Source organism: Mus musculus, chromosome 5, assembly GCF_000001635.26.
Source record: "Mus musculus strain C57BL/6J chromosome 5, GRCm38.p6 C57BL/6J".
In the NCBI taxonomy this organism is placed as follows: Eukaryota; Metazoa; Chordata; class Mammalia; order Rodentia; family Muridae; genus Mus; species Mus musculus.
Window position 1 is genome coordinate 6864840 of NC_000071.6, and position 17661 is coordinate 6882500.

The 17661-nt window shown below is 36.7% G+C and overlaps 1 protein-coding gene across 1 annotated transcript in view; it reads right to left on the minus strand.

Moving 5' to 3' along the window:
- Zfp804b (zinc finger protein 804B) overlaps positions 1-17661 on the minus strand; it is a 575349-nt gene that overhangs the window by 95810 nt on the left and 461878 nt on the right. The window contains exon 2 of the mRNA NM_001163223.1: positions 11541-11684. Within this exon, the coding sequence (NP_001156695.1) occupies positions 11541-11684 (144 nt within the window). The remainder of the gene's footprint in view (positions 1-11540; positions 11685-17661) is intronic.

Here is a 17661-nt window from a genome sequence, read left to right on the forward strand (position 1 = left end):
GAACCTCACACAATAATAGTGGGAGACTTCAACACACCACTTTCAACAATGGACAGATCCTGGAAACAGAAACTAAACAGAGACACAGTGAAACTAACAGAAGTTATGAAACAAATGGATCTAACAGATATCTACAGAACATTTTATCCTAAAACAAAAGGATATACCTTCTTCTCAGCAGCTCATGGTACCTTTTCCAAGATTGACCACATAATTGGTCACAAAACAAGCCTCAACATATACAAAAACATTGAAATTATGCCAAGCATCCTATCAGATCACCATGGACTAAGGCTAATTGATCTTCAATAACAAAATAAATAATAAAAAGCCAACATTCACGTGGAAACTGAACAACACTTTCCTCAATAATACCTTAGTCAAGGAAAAAATAAAGAAAGAAATTAAGGACTTTAGAGTTTAATGAAAATGAAGCCACAACATACCCAAACATATGGGACACAATGAAAGTATTGCTAAGAGGAAAACTCATAGCTCTGAGTGCTTCCAAAAAGAAACTAGAGAGAGCACACATTAGCAGTTTGACAACACACCCAAAAGCTCTAGAACAAAAGGAGCAAATTCACTCAAGAGGAGTAGACAGCAGGAAATAATCAAACTCAGGGGTGAAATCAACCAAGTGGAAACAAGAAGAACTATTCAAAGGATCAACCAAATGAGGAGCTGGTTCTTTAAGAAAATCAACAAGATAAATAAACCCTTAGTCAGACTCACTAGAGGGCACAGGCAAAGCATCCTAATTAACAAAATCAGAACTGAAAAGGGAGACATAACAACAGATCCTGAAGACATCCAAAACACCATCAGATCCTTCTACAAAGGCTATACTGAACAAAACTGGAGAACCTGGATGAAATAGACAAGTTTCTAGATAGATACCAGGTACCAAAGTTAAATCAAGATCAGGTTAATGATCTAAACAGTCCCATATCCACTAAAGAGATATAAGCAGTCACTAATAGTCTCCCAACCCCCCCCCCAAAAAAAAAAGCCCAGGACCAGATGGGATTAGTGCAGAGTCCTAGCAGAACTTCAAAGAAGATCTAATCCCAGTTCTTCACAAACTCTTCCACAAAATAGAAGCAGAAGGTACTCTACCAAACTAATTCTATGAAGCCACAATAATTCTGATACCTAAACCACAAAAAGACCCAACAAAGATAGAGAACTTCAGACTAACTTCCCTTATGAATAGCGATGCAAAAATCCTCAATAAAGTTCTCGCTAACCGAATCCAAGAACATATCAAAACAATCATCCATCCTGACCAAGTAGGTTTCATCCCAGGGATGCAGGGATGGTTCAATATACAGAAATCCATCAACATAATCCAGTATATAAACAAACTCAAACACAAAAACCACATGATCATCTTGTTAGATGCAGAGAAAGCATTTCACAAGATCCAACACCTATTCATGATAAAAGTCTTGGAAAGATCAGGAATTCAAGGACCATACCTAAACATGATAAAAGCAATCTACAGCAAACCAGTATTCAACATCAAAGTAAATGGTTAGAAGCTGGAAGCAATCCCACTAAAATCAGGGACTAGACAATGCTGTCCACTTTCTCGCTACCTACTCAACATTGTACTTGAAGTCCTACCCAGAGCAAATCGACAAAAAAAGATCAAGGGGATACAAATTGGAAAGGAAAAAGTCAAAATATCACTTTTTGCAGATGATAATAGTATATATAAGTGATCATAAAATTTCCACCAGAGAACTCCTAAGCCTGATAAACAATGAAGTAGCTGGATATAAAATTAACTCAAACAAGTCAATGGCCTTTCTATTCATAAAGGATAAACAGGGTGAGAAAGAAATTAGGGAAACAACACCCTTCTCAATAGTAATAAATAATATAAAATACCTTGGTGTGACTCTAACTAAGGAAGTGAAAGATCTGTATGATAAGAACTTCAAGTCTCTGAAGAAAGAAATTAAAGATCTCAGAAGATGGAAAGATCTCCCATGTTCATGGATTGGCAGGATCAATATAGTAAAAATGGTTATCTTGCCAAAAGCAATCTACAGATTCAATGCAATCCCCATCAAAAAACGAATTAGAAAGGGCAATCTGCAAATTCATCTGGAATAACAAAAAACCTAGAATAGCAAAAACTCTGTTCAAGGATTAAAAAACCTCCGGTGGAATAACCATGCCTGACCTAAAGCTTTACTACAGAGCAATTGTGATCAAAACTGCATGGTACTGGTATAGCGACAGCCAAGTAGACCAATGGAATAGAATTGAAGTCCCAGAAATGAACCCACACACCTATGGACACTTGATCTTTGACAAGGGAGCTAAAACCATCCAGTGGAAAAAAGACAGCATTTTCAACAAATGGTGCTGGCACAACTGGAGGTTATCATGTAGAAGAATGTGAATTGATCCATTCCTATCTCCTTTTACTAAGGTCAAATCTAAATGGATTAAGGAGCTCCACATAAAACCAGAGACACTGAAACTTATAGAGGAGAAAGTAGAGAAAAGTCTTGAAGATATGGGTACAGGGGAAAAATTCCTGAATAGAACAGCAATGGTTTATGCTGTAAGATGGAGAATTGACAAATGGGACCTCATAAAATTGCAAAGCTTCTGCAAGGCAAAAGACACCATCAATAAGACAAAAAGGCCACCAAGAGATCGGGAAAGGATCTTTACCTATCCTAAATCAGATAGGGGACAAATATCATATATGTGTGTGTGTGTGTGTGTGTGTGTGTGTGTGTGTGTGTGTGTGTGTGTGTGTATTTATATATATATATGTATTTATATGTATATAATTTATATGTAAATACATATAATACATATATACATATATATGTGTATATATACATATATATATATGTATTTATATGGAACTCAAGAAGGTGGACTCCAGAAAATCAAATAACCCCATTAAAAAAATAGGGCTCAGAGCTAAACAAAGAATTCTCACCTGAGGAATACGAATGACTGAGAAGCACCTGAAAAAATGTTCAACATCCTTAATCATCAGGGATATGCAAATCAAAACAACCCTGAGATTCCACCTCACACCAGTCAGAATGGCTAAGATCAAAAATTCAGGTGACAGCAGATGCTGGCGAGGATTTTGAGAAAGAGGAACACTCCTCCATTGTTGGTGGGATTCCAAGATCGTACAACCACTCTGGAAATCAGTCTGGCGGTTCCTCAGAAAATTGGACATAGTACTACTGGAGGATCCTGCAATACCTTTCCTGGGCATATATCCAGAAGATGTTCCAACCTTTAAGAAGGACACATGCTCCACTATGTTCATAGCAGCCTTATTTATAATAGCCAGAAGCTGGAAAGAACCCAACAGAGGAATGGATACAGAAAATATGGTACATTTACACAATGGAGTACTACTCAGCAATTAAAAACAGTGAATTTATGAAATTCATAGGGAAATGGATGGATCTGGATTATATCATCCTGAGTGAGGTAACCCAATCACAAAAGAGCACACATGATATGCATTCACTGATAAGAGGATATTAGCCCAGAAACTTAGACTACCCAAAATACAACTTGCAAAACACATGAAACTCAAGAAGAAGGAAAACCAATGAGTGGATACTTGTTCCTTCTTAGAATGGGGAACAAATACCCATGGAAGTAGTTACAGAGAAAATGTTCAGAGCTGAGACAGAAAAAGGACCATGTAGGTACTGCCCCACCCGGGGATCCATCCTATATATAACCACCAAACCCAGACACTATTGCATATGCCTGTAAGATTTTGCTGACACAACCCTTTAATTTTTTAAGTTTAAGACTGCAAGTAATTTTGTACCAGTCTTTGTACTAACTCTCTAGGATTCCAAAATAAAAGTGGAGAAACCTGGGCTTTCATCATTTCTTGTGGCTGATTTCAAGGTACCAGTGGTAAAACAATGAACTTATAAAAGCATGGACATTGAACAGCTGGATCTGAAGAGCCTTCAAGCTGACTCTGATCACCATAGATATTGCAGAGATGTTAAGAATTAGAAAGATGATAATTCATTCTTTGAATTATGAAGAAAAGGAAAGGTCCTGCTAAGAGGTGACATAAGATTTGTTGCTTCAATAACAAGAAGCAGAAAGCTCCAGGTCAGATATAAGTACTGAAGGTAGAGGGAACAGAAAGCACATGGCACATCTATGATCAGAATGCAGATTTTAAATAATGTTTTCTGTAAGTGAAAAATCATGAGCTTAAATTCTTTTAGCCAATGTAAAATAAATATAAAATAAATTAAATTATGAGCAAAAATTTAAGATTAGTTTTGCTGTAATTCTTCACTAGTAGAATATCCAGTTACAAGAAAACACACACACACACACACACACACACACACACACACACACACACACACACACTCACACACACACACACACACACACACACACACACACACACACTGTGTCACCATGTTCTATGAAATTGGGGATTACAAAATGTGAAACACAGAAAATTACATTACAGAATAGTTTTCTTTATTGTTTCAGTCTGACTTGTGGTTTGGGCATGGAATGTTTCCCACCTGCTCACACTTGGTAACAGAAGGTAGAAGGTGAAATCTGTAAGAGTCTTTTGGAAGAAGTATATCAGTAGGGCAGGCCTTAAGATTTTGTAGCCCAGCCATATTTCTTATTCTTCCTCTTGTTGACTTTGAACACAGTGATACCTGCTGCCTCACTTGGTGCTACACCTTCCCTGTTGTGTTGGATAGCCTACACTTTTAAACTGCATCTCAAAAGAATCCCTTCATCATTTTTGGGGGGTGGTGCAGATATTACTGCATCATAACAATAAGAGCCGTAACTAGTATTCTGGCCACATAAACCAACCACTCTTTGACATGGAAGTTTTATGAAGAAAACTCGAGAAAATTGGGAAGAAAACAATATACAATTTTAGATGTGAGCCATCCCCTTTGGGCTCATAGTGATAATGATAGATCGACTTTAATATTTTACCTAGAGTTAGTAGAGAAGGAAAGAATCCAAAACAACATTTTAGAAAGGAATCGTTTTAAGTTTGATTCTAAACCTAACACTAAACAAGACCTTCTGAGGAAAAATAAATCCTGTGTAAAGTCAAGGGAGATTAGGTGGATTAAGCTCCACATGTAGAGTCTGAGAGGAGGATCTTTCTTGAGTACAGAAGGCATTCTAGCTTGTATATGTTTGCTTTTAATTTAGAAGAACAATTGTCTCTAGGGTAAAAACAGAGTTCTCAATATGAAGATGTGTGATACTGTTTCAATATAAAACATTTGCAGCTATTAGTCTCCAAAATATGAGTGTGATCTAAAAATGGTCTCATGAGGAATTGATTGCTATTGACAAGTTCAATGTATTAACAATCACAGTATTGCTTTAGCCAAGGGACTGCCATTTATGTACACACAGAAATTGTTCTAGAATGATGCTCAGCAATTGTAAGGAATTAGAATATGATTGGGAATGGTAGATGAAATAACTGAATTGTTTCCTCAAAACATGAGTTATAAACACAAAAGATTGTCAAAGCTACAGCCTCATTATATTTCCTCGTGGGAGAGAGTTTAAAACCTCAGATGTATTAATGGTGAACTAAATTGTCTCTATAAATAATGCCCAAATAGCTCAATTCTTGTTCAAATTACAGAGAAGGTATTATTAAGTATTCAACAGGAAATTCTGTTTTATTTCTAAAGATATATACTTACTTCTGGAGAATTAAAATGTGCTTATAAGTAACTAAAGATGTAGCGCAGTTAAAAGCACTTGCTGTTTTTACACAGGATTGATTCCAGTTCCTGTCATCTACATACTAGATCAAAGCCATTTTTGACACCAATCTCAAGGCATCTGATGCTATCTCCTGTCCTTTTTAGGAATCAGATATTAACATCTCTCTCTCTCTCTCTCTCTCTCTCTCTCTCTCTCTCTCTCTCTCACTTATACACACAAACACATTCACACACAAATAAATGAATAAATAGATAAATAAAATTATGTTCATAAATAATATCATTACAATAAAATCATCAGGCACACTGTATTGCTATTTGACACATAAAGTACTTAAGATACAGATATATCATAAACTGGAGAATAATGAATGAAAGATAAAGGGAGAACTCAAAGCTTGTTTTATTTCTAGTTCTAATTTGGTCTACTGCTGAGTAATGAATGGATTCTAACTTTGGATTTCTGTCTCAAAAATGGAAGATCATATTACTGGAAATTCAACAGCAGAGGCAAGAAATTTCATCTGAACCCACATGGAAGTAAAATGTTGGCAGACACTCTTATTCCTAAGTCCAAAATCTATTTATTCTTAGTTAGATCCTACCATCCTCAAAATCACTATGCCTGTCAAGAATAGCTCTTAATGAAGCAAGAACCAACTGGTTGTATTTAGCTTTGAAATTTAGAGGTTGCTTTTGCATATTTTATTTTAATGACTTTTTCATTTTAAGAACATAAAGTTTCCTTTCATTTAAAAAAAAAGATTTTTAAATTTTGGCTTAATCTAAATCTTATCCAATTTTCAAAAATTTTTGGGCCAAAATAAATTTTTAAAAAGTAATATTTCCACACTATCCCGGCAGCAGACTACCAAGGTCTACTGAAGATTTAATTATTATGGTGCTCATAAAAGTGGGCAGCAGAAACAAAAATTCTGAATTGATTTTCAGTAGAAAGAATCTGGAAAATTTTGTGTTTAATTAGCTTTCTATGAAGTCTCAGCTTCTTTAACGTTCCGATAGAAGCTGCCAATCTTAATGAAACATGCAACAATATAAATTATAGCCATTATGTGGAAAAGCATCTTAGACAGTGGGAAGAGTATGAGCCAAGAGGGGCAGGTGGAAAACCATAAGGTGTCTTTTAGAAAACTGCAGGGGCACGCTGGAGTTCCCGGAGATAAGTTTGGAAGTAGTTGCAAAAACTAGGTTGCACGTGGTTTGAATGGTGGTCTGAATAAGCCTATCTTTTTTTAAATATCAGTCACCAGTCACTGGAGCGTGCCTAGGAAAGTAGTGATCTTGTGAGTGTGGTAAGCTAATTTGGTCATTAGTGGATAAGCTGAATTTGAATAGGGAAAGTGCTGGAAATAGATTTCAGTCAGGGGCTTGTAGCAATGACATGTAAGAATGGAAAATTCCGAGGGTGCAAGACTGAGAAATCAGTATAAGACATTGAAAATTACACAAATGAAATTGTTTCAAAGATAAAGAAATTCCCAAAATAGTGGCCATGCTTTCAGTAGCATGTAAATGGGTTGTACTTTCTGTGCCCAGCTTCATTCATATCTGCCCTCTTGCCTTGATATAGACTTCCTACCGTACAGGGTGTACTGGTTTTGATTACATGGTTAACTTCTATAAATTCTTTTCAAAATTAGATGATTTGTCCTCTTTTCTTTATAAATCACTTTTTTTTTTTGTTTTTAGTTTTGGATTTTCACAGCATATGATTTCTGCAGTGCTTAGTGCATAATGATGTTCTTTGGCTTGTCTCCTCAATTACACTGCGCTGAAGCTCTGAAGCTGAGAACCAAATCTATCCCTTTACATATCTACCATAGATACGTATCTACACATTAGAAGCTCTGCAATTGTTTGGATGACTGTGAATAGTGTGGAAAGTTACACATAAGCCTAAACATAAAAGGAAGTAGGTGTATAGATGTGATGAAAAGATTCAGAACAGGCTGTTCTATTAACATTTTAGAAAACCAATATGAATATGTGCGAAAAAATTATAGAAAGGAAATTGATTAGGCATAATTCTGAGTTGTAATGGATGCTGCATGCTGGCACACTTCTCACCAGGAAACGAATTATCTTCTATTTCTTCATGGTAACTATGCCTGCTGTCAACAATGTCATCTCAATTTCAAAGCATATATACAAACACACCTGTGTAAAACACAGCTCAAGATCAAATACCCATTTTATAAGGTCTTCACTTATCTTTTCCTGAATTCCAAGCATATTTTATTATTAATTAGCCTGAATAAAGTCACATTGAGTGCATATGTTTACAAGAAGTTCTGTCCTAAGCAGCACATTTCATTAATTTGCAGAGCCACTATTTAACTACAAATGGAGTAACTGATGTGAGCTATTGATCATTCCTGGCTGCAGAGTTCACTCATTCAACTGACAGTGGCTGAGCCCATTTATTACAAATGTTATGTTTTATAAAGACAAGTAACAGACATCGTCTGTGTTTCCATGGAACATTCAGTATTCCTCCTGACATCGTCCTTCAAAATAAAGCAGGAATCTGAATTTGACCAGATTGCTAACTGGAACAAATAGTTTTAGGAGAGCACAGATGATTAAGAAACATGTGAAAGCATAACACTAGAAAAAATATTCACAAAACTCACATGAGGAAAACAGATTGTAAAGAGTAGCCATTAAATAAGTAGAAAAGGCCTGTAGATTAACCATTTAAAAAAATTAATCACATGATAGCATGTGAAAAGTAGAGACACTGTTTTCAAAGTGCCCAAATTTACACATTTTGACACAATTAGGGAAGCAAGAAAACTTGATATAATTTTGAGAATGATAATGTTACATTTTTAAGAACTCATTACACATGCTGCTATTTTATGAAATGACATTGTGTGCTATTTGGAATTTGCTTTGAATGAATATAACAATATAGTACAGGGACAGTGTGGTGGTATAAATGAAACAGGAATAATGCAACAAGCAATTCAATGGACAGATAGGTCACAGTGTTACTGTCGGATTCTTAAAGTTTCAACTACAAGATCCAGTGAACTATCTCAGAGTTATAAAGATAGAATACTAAAGGAGATTTTACTAAATATTGCTAACAATAGATTACAAGTTGCTTATTATACACATGAAGGCTGGTCATTCCAACCCTTAAGCATTCTGCCCACTGACTTTGCCTATGTCAGCTAAGTACAAACAAATGCACATATCTGGCACATTAGGACAGAAGTTATTTCATGACAAGTGCTGTATTTTCCAAATCCACATAAGTAGCATTCATCTCATAAATGATAGAAAACATTCAACCTCATTTGATTTGAATAAATGTTTCAGATAGAATATCCAAAATTTACCCAGAGATTACAACATGTCAGCTCCATTTGACACTGTAACTGTTAGTAATAATCATTTGGCCACAGGAGTTTTATTTCTTTGGTCACAGAAATATGGCAGTCAGATTTCCTAAGTCACCAACACCTCAATATCTCAGTCAGCAAGGGAAAAAGCTGATGAGATGTGAACAATAGACACATAGAGAACAATATATGTGACCTTTAAAGAAATTGAACTGCATCTGCTGTCACCTGAATTTTTGATCTTAGCCATTCTCACTGGTGTGAGGTGGAATCTCAGGGTTGTTTTGATTTGCATTTCCCTGATGATTAAGGATGTTGAACATTTTTTCAGGTGCTTCTCTGCCATTCGGTATTCCTCAGGTGAGAATTCTTTGTTCAGTTCTGAGCCCCATTTTTTAAGGGGGTTATTTGATTTTCTGAGGTCCACCTTCTTGAGTTCTTTATATATGTTGGATATTAGTCCCCTATCTGATTTAGGATAGGTAAAGATCCTTTCCCAGTCTGTTGGTGGTCTTTTTGTCTTATAGACAGTGTCTTTTGCCTTGCAGAAACTTTGGAGTTTCATTAGGTCCCATTTGTCAATTCTCGATCTTACAGCACAAGCCATTGCTGTTCTGTTCAGGAATTTTTCCCCTGTGCCCATATCTTCAAGGCTTTTCCCCACTTTCTCAGGTGACAGCAGATGCTGGCGAGGATGTGGAGAAAGAGGAACACTCCTCCATTGTTGGTGGGATTGCAGGCTTGTACAACCACTCTGGAAATCAGTCTGGCGGTTCCTCAGAAAATTGGACATAGTACTACCGGAGGATCCAGCAATACCTCTCCTGGGCATATATCCAGAAGAAGCCCCAACTGGTAAGAAGGACACATGCTCCACTATGTTCATAGCAGCCTTATTTATAATAGCCAGAAACTGGAAAGAACCCAGATGCCCCTCAACAGAGGAATGGATACAGAAAATGTGGTACATCTACACAATGGAGTACTACTCAGCTATTAAAAAGAATGAATTTATGAAATTCCTAGCCAAATGGATGGACCTGGAGAGCATCATCCTGAGTGAGGTAACACAATCACAAAGGAACTCACACAATATGTACTCACTGATAAGTGGATACTAGCCCAAAACCTAGGATACCCACGATATAAGATACAATTTCCTAAACACATGAAACTCAAGAAAAATGAAGACTGAAGTGTGGACACTATGCCCCTCCTTAGAAGTGGGAACAAAACACCCATGGAAGGAGTTACAGAAACAAAGTATGGAGCTGAGATGAAAGGATGGACCATGTAGAGACTGCCATATCCAGGGATCCACCCCATAATCAGCTTCCAAATGCTGACACCATTGCATACACTAGCAAGATTTTACTGAAAGGACCCAGATGTAGCTGTCTCTTGTGAGACTATGCCGGGGCCTAGCAAACACAGAAGTGGATGCTCACAGTCAGCTAATGGATGGATCACAGGGCTCCCAATGGAGGAGCTAGAGAAAGTACCCAAGGAGCTAAAGGGATCTTCAACCCTATAGGTGGAACAACATTATGAACTAACCAGTACCCCTGAGCTCTTGACTCTAGCTGCATATGTATCAAAAGATGGCCTAGTCGGCCATCACTGGAAAGAGAGGCCCATTGGACACGCAGACTTTGTGTGCCCCGGTACAGGGGAACGCCAGGGCCAAAGGGGGGGAGTGGGAGGGTAGGAGAGTGGGGGTGGGTGGGTAAGGGGGACTTTTGGTATAGCATTGGAAATGTAAATGAGCTAAATACCTAATAAAAAAAAAAAATAAAAAAAAAAAAAAAAAGAAATTGAACTGCAGCGTACACTTGTCTTTATCTATTGACTTACATGTTTGACTTTTTAAAATGTTTGTTTGAAATGTCTCCTTTATTGGGTAATAATTTTATTGTATTGAGTTCTCAGAGCCAGTATTTTTAAATATACCTTGGAATATTTGCAGGGGTAAAAACAAACATCAGAGGAATTTATCAATTCAGTTTTTGTACATTCTGTCTGTGTAGTTGTCAGGGATTTTAGTTATTCCAGTAACTACTTTGGTTACTTTTAATGTTGTGACACTGCTTTTACTGATTTATGTGTGTGTGTGTGTGTGTGTGTGTGTGTGTGTGTGTGTATGAATTACATGAATTCATACATATATTAATTACATGTCACTACTTTTAGGAAATATCTACACCCACCTCCAACTTTATGGTGCTTCTAAGAAAAAAAATGAGTTTCCCTAACATTTGAACAGTAAACAAACAACCTTTCACAAAAAACAAACATAAATGATCTCACTTCTGAGTCTTAGATGATAATAAACAAGGCCGAACCTTTGCAGTTCTGCTCTGCAGGTATAAATCTCAGAGGTGAAAGGACTTTTCTCATGTTGGCTTACCTGCTTATGAGCGTGGTCATAAGAATTAATGTGATTGTCAAACTCCTGGTGTTTGTTATACTGCTTGTCACACAATTCACAGTAAAAGTTCGCTTTTGCATCTTCCAGAGATTTTGCTGTAGACTTCTCCTTTTCTGCAAAATCCTTTAAAAAGGGCAAAAATGTCAGTTATATTTTTGTCTGAGAGAAGGCAGATTTTATATTAACCAAGGAAGTGTGTAATTTTACTGTGACTAAAATAAAATGTTGAGGGTTGAGATCTACAATCCATGTCTCTGTGGGAGGAACTTTGAGTGTGTAGTAGTATCTCTCTTTCCCTGGTATACTTCTTACATATTTTGTTTCTCATGAAATCAATTCACCCAACCAATCAATCACACTGAACACTCTACCAGGGATGCCTCTGTTCCCTCTATTGCCAAGGCCTGATGCCAAGGCCTCTATAGTCTGAGACTTCAAGACATTATCTTATAAATCCTCAGCACCTGCTAGATCCAGCAATTATTCTTTGTTCATGTGTTTCAAACCATTATTTTTATAGGTGTTATGATATTTCATTTGTAGTAGTTTTGGATATATATACTCACAGAATCACACACACTCACCAAATAAGTAAGCTGCAAATAGACATGCCTAGACAACCTATGCCTTGTTCCCTTGTTAGTAATCACCAGTGATTGGCTGTTTCTCTTTATTGTCATTGTACTGTGTTGTAATACTTCCTGCTTTGCCATCACCACACCTTACAACCTTCTGTGACTACTATGAAGCATGCCATATTTTTAAAAGTCTACTGCTCCACTAAAATCAAAAGAAATGATTTTCTTACTTGTGTGTGTTCCTGCATTGTTAAGCAACACATGATGTAGCTGAGAACTGGTGCATATTCAGTATGTGTCGCCTAAATCAATGGGTAATCACAACATATTAATGCCTTCTGCTTCATTTATTACCTTAAAGTGCTCTGAAGTTCACTCATATACTAGTAAGGATAAATAAATGATCACAATGTTGACATGTCACACACCAGATAAGGAGGTGACAAAGAAATTTGAATTAAAGAATCTATGGAGTTGTTAGTAAACATGTAAAAACATGATTCATACCCAAATACAAAGAGATAAAATTAATAACCATGCAGCATAATGTAATCACTAGCCTTATCAAACAGGTAAAAATAAATGCCTGGATTCCTTTTCTCAGAGATTAGAAGAATGGATTACACTCTAAGTTAAGGGGAGAAAAAAAGAAAGCTTACTAGATATACATATACAGAAATAAAAATACTCTGGCTTGGCAACAAAGCACCAATTGACTAAAGACGCTTAGTGTCCTAAGGATGGGGCCACTGGTGATAAGTGACATAGAAGGATGGCTTTGAAGTAGTGAAAAGTGTCTTGACTAAGTAGGGTTAGGATCAAGGCAATGATTATTCTCACACAGTCCTTAGGATTACATTCCCCCTTCTTCTTTCTAAGGACTGCATTGGTATAATCATAGTTATTATTACATTAGCACAATAATCTAATATCTTTAACAATGGCCTATCACTCAAAAATACTTCATTCTCATGAAAGAATGAAAGAGAGCACTATTCAGGATTGGACTCTGGCACATATTTGTTTTTTATTTTTCTAGATTGTACAGAGAACAGTGAGACTTCTCTAATTACTTTCTATATTTTCTTCTAAATCCATTTTTAAAACTCCTTTAATTATCATGTTACACGGGCTTAGGTTTCAGACATAGTAGTTTAACACTGTTTTAAAAAAGAAAAACTATATAGCACTTATTGGTGGTCCTTTCCTATGACAATATCACAGAACCAAATTATATATCACAATTTTTTGCTTTCTATAAATACCAAGAAACAATGAATAAACTTTTACCTTCTTTACCTTGTCGAGAAAGGAAAAATAGGGGTTGTTTACAAATTTCATTAAACACACACACACACACACACACACACACACACAACTGTGGTTCATATGCAAGTATCCTGAAATGCAAGAGGTTAAAAATATAAACCTATCAATCTGTAATACATGAAGAGTTTTTCATTTAAAAGCACTGAGGATCTATATCTATATCTATATCTATATCTATATCTATATCTATATCTATATCTATATCTATATATCTACATCTACATCTACATCTATATCTATCTATACACACACACACACACACACATATATATATATATATATATATATATATATATATATATATATATATGTACTATAATTTTTCACTTGAAGAAAAATAGACTGTTACCACATGGATATTTTTGTATACCTTGAGAGATTTTGCTGGGGGATATAAACCATGGGAAAAAAGTAAAGTTTTTGTATTTTTCTCCACCCACCAAAAAACAAAAACAAAAACAAAACAAAACAAAACAAAACAAAACCAAAACACCAACAAAAAAACACAGCGAAGATGGAACAAGAGATAGAAATAATTGGTAGATGGCAAACTACCCTGAGATTCCACCTACCACCAATCAGAATGGCTAAGATCAAAAACTCTGGTGACAGCAGATGTTGGTGAGAATGAGGAAAAAGGAGCACGCCTATACTGCTGGTAAAATTGCAAGCTGGTAAAACCACTTTGGAAAACTGTATGGTGGTTGCTCAGAAAATAGGAAATATTTCTACCAGAAGACCCAGCTCTACCCAAAAGATGTTTTAACACATAACAAGGATACATGCTCCAGTGTTCTTAGCAGTCTTATTTATAATAGCCAGAAGCTGGAAAGAACCCAGATGTCCTTCAACAGAAGAATAGGTACAGAAAATGTGGTACATTTACACAATGGAGTACTACTCAGCTATTAAAAAATGATTTCATGAAATTCTTAGGGAAATGTATGGAATTAGAGAATATCATCCTGAGTTAGTTAATCCAGGCACAAAAGGACATACTTGGTATATACTCACTGATAAGTGGATATTAGGAAAAAAATCTCGGAATACCCAGAGGCCACATGAAGATTAACAAGAAGGAAGACTCCTGTCAGCAAGCTCTTGGTGGCATCCACAATAGTGTCTGGATTTGGTGGTTGTATATAGGATGCTGACAGGAGCCTGAAATAGCTGCTTTTTGAGAGGCCCTGCCAGTGCCTGAAAAATACAGAAGTGGATGCTCACAGCCTTCCACTGGATGGAGCACAGGATTCCCAATGAAGGAGCTAGAGAAAGTACCCAAGGAGATGAAGGGGTTTGCAGCCCCATAGGAGAAACAACAATATGAACTAACCAGTAACCTCAGAGCTCCCCGGGACTAAACCACGAACCAAAGAAAATACATGGTGGAACTTGTGGCTCTAGCTGCATATGTAGCAGAGGATGCCCTAGATGGCCATGGGAGGAGAGGCCCTTGGTCCTATGAAGGCTCTATTCCCTAGTGAAGGGGAATGTGAAGGCAAGGAAGTGGGAGTGGATGCGTTGGTGAACAGGTGTGTGTGTGGGGGGGAGGGGGGAATAGAGGGTTTTCAGAGGGGAAACCAGGAAAGAGGATAACAATCGAAATGTAAATAAAGAAAATATCTAATAAGATAAATTTTCAAAAAAGTAGGAAGGCCAAAGTGTTGATGCTTTAACCCTCCTTAGAAGGGAGAACAAAATAATCATGGGAGGTAAAGGGAAGGAAAGATCTTGGGGATGGAAGAGAAGAATGGGAAAGAAAAAAGGGGGGTCAGGAACAGGTATGGAAAGAGAAAAGTTCAGTGGGTCAGGAAATTGAATAGAAATATGTAGCGGTGGGGGATGGGGAACTGGGGGTAGCCTCTAGAAAGTCCCAGAAGAGAAAGGCTCCCAGGACCCAACTGAAATAACATTAGTGGAAACACCTAACAAAGAGGAGATATAACCTGTAGAGACCACCCCTAAGATGAGGGATGGGGACACCCACACATTACATTTTTTTTTTTTTTTTTGCATAGAACTGTTCCTGTCTAAAGGAAATGCAGGGACAAAAAAATGGAGCAGAGACTGAAGAAAAGGCCTTCCAGAGACCACCTCACCTAGAGACCGATCCCATCTGCAGACACCAAACCCTGATACTAAGAAGCACTTGCTGACACAATCATGTTATGGCTATCTCCTGAGAGGTTCTGCCAGCACTTGACTAACACAATGGAAAAATTAGGGGAAGGACTGAAGGAAGTGAAGGAGATTGCAATCCCATAGGAAGAACACCACCACCCAGAGCTTCCAGGAAATAAACTACTAACCAAAGAATATACATGGAGGGACCCATGGCTCTAGCTGGATATGTAGCAGAGGATGGCCTTGTTTGGCATCAAAGGGAGGGGAGGACCTTGTTCTTGTGTAGGCTTGATGCCCCACCTTAGGGAGATGCTAGAGTGGTGAGGTGGGAGAGGGTGGATGGGTAGAGGAGCATCTTCATAGAGGCAAGATGAGGGGAAAGAGATTGGGGGTTTGTGGAGGGGAAACTGGGAAGGGGCCCAATATTTTAAATGTAAATAAATAAAAAGAGAAAATGAAGTGATGAAAGAGAGTAAAAGATAGGTACCTTAAGAACATTTGGTAATCAGAAATCTTAGGCTACAGTTAGACAGGGTGTTAAGGATATTTTGTAAAAGAGCTATGGTCCAATGACTTACCCTCGCAACTTGGCTTAGGCCTATTCTGAAAGTTAAATTAGACTGTCTAACCAGATGGAAGGGAATTGAAAACTATTCATCAGAAAGCTGATGGATACAGTCTCAGACGAGAAGGATCAGGTAAATCAAACCCATGGTTTACTATCTTACTGACATTTACCATTTATATGATTTGTGTCAAATTAGAGAACCTTGAAGAGTAAAGCTGATGGTCAGACAGAAATCAACCATTGGGTTACAGTTACTCAGATACTTCATGTGGATTGTACTGGAGGACGGCTCTGTAGCTGAAGAGCAGAAAACAATAAGGCTAATTTTTATGTTGTAATTTTGTAATAATTCTGCAAAATTAATTACTTTGTATAATTAATATTTTGGGTATGAGGAGAGTATATATATTTTCACAGCAAGAATTAAATAGTCATGGATATAATAGATGTGTTTATAAACTGCCAGGTATTCTTTCAAAGTACTGCCTTTAATTAGAAGAGTAGATATTTCCTATCAAATTGCTGCAATTATCACAATTTTTACTGCCCACTATAACCATAAAATGCCTCTTGTAAACTGGCATTGTGCAAACACTGTATTCTTTTTATCAGTTTAATCTTTGCTGTAAAAATATGCTCTATGATTTTCCCATTAAGCTTGTGGAAAAGGGCACACACACTTTGACACAGACCATGCTGCAGAGCCTGAAATTGGGCTCAGGTCAATCTGATTTAGAGCTATTGATGCCTGTGGTCACAGCTGCTCCAATGACTTTGTCATGATCCAGCAGCCAGATAAATCCAAAGTCACAATTATCTGGTTGTGAATATGCACAAACCTAGAGTATAAAATAAAAAGAAATTCATTGACTATGGGTTTTTTTTTTTTGCATCTTAAATGATTTGAGGATACAATTCATATTGAGTAAAAACCTACATTAGAAATTTCATTATTAGGCAAGAGATTGCTTTAAGGATTTTAATGTTCTTTACATATTCTACTGGTCTCCCAAAAATCCTGTACACCTGTTTCTAAAAAGTAGATATTGCTGATTTATATTTTTTGCCTCCATTTCTTTCTGTAGCTTGTTAAAAACTAAATTAAAAATAATCATGTTTTAGGATTATTATTTATTTCATTTTATTCATACAGAGAAAGTAATTTAGTCTTTGAAAAAGCGAACCTTGAATGTCAGCCTGTGCCTTAAAATAGTTCAAGTGCTGAAGAGTTCAGTGTTCTCAGAATAAATTAAGGTGAGTAACAATAAGTAGTTAGCGAGATTGATGTGAAGTAAGGCATAGTAATTTTTGTACTTAGTATAGTGCAATAGTAAGGCAGAATGAGGTCAGAAAGCAGCATTCCAGGCTATGACAAAATATTACCTAAGCACCCAATGTCAAAATGCATCTTTAGAGTAAAGGTAACTCTTTTTTAAACGTTTTTTCCAATTTTTTATTAGGTATTTTCTTAATTTACATTTCAAATGCTATCCCGAAAGTT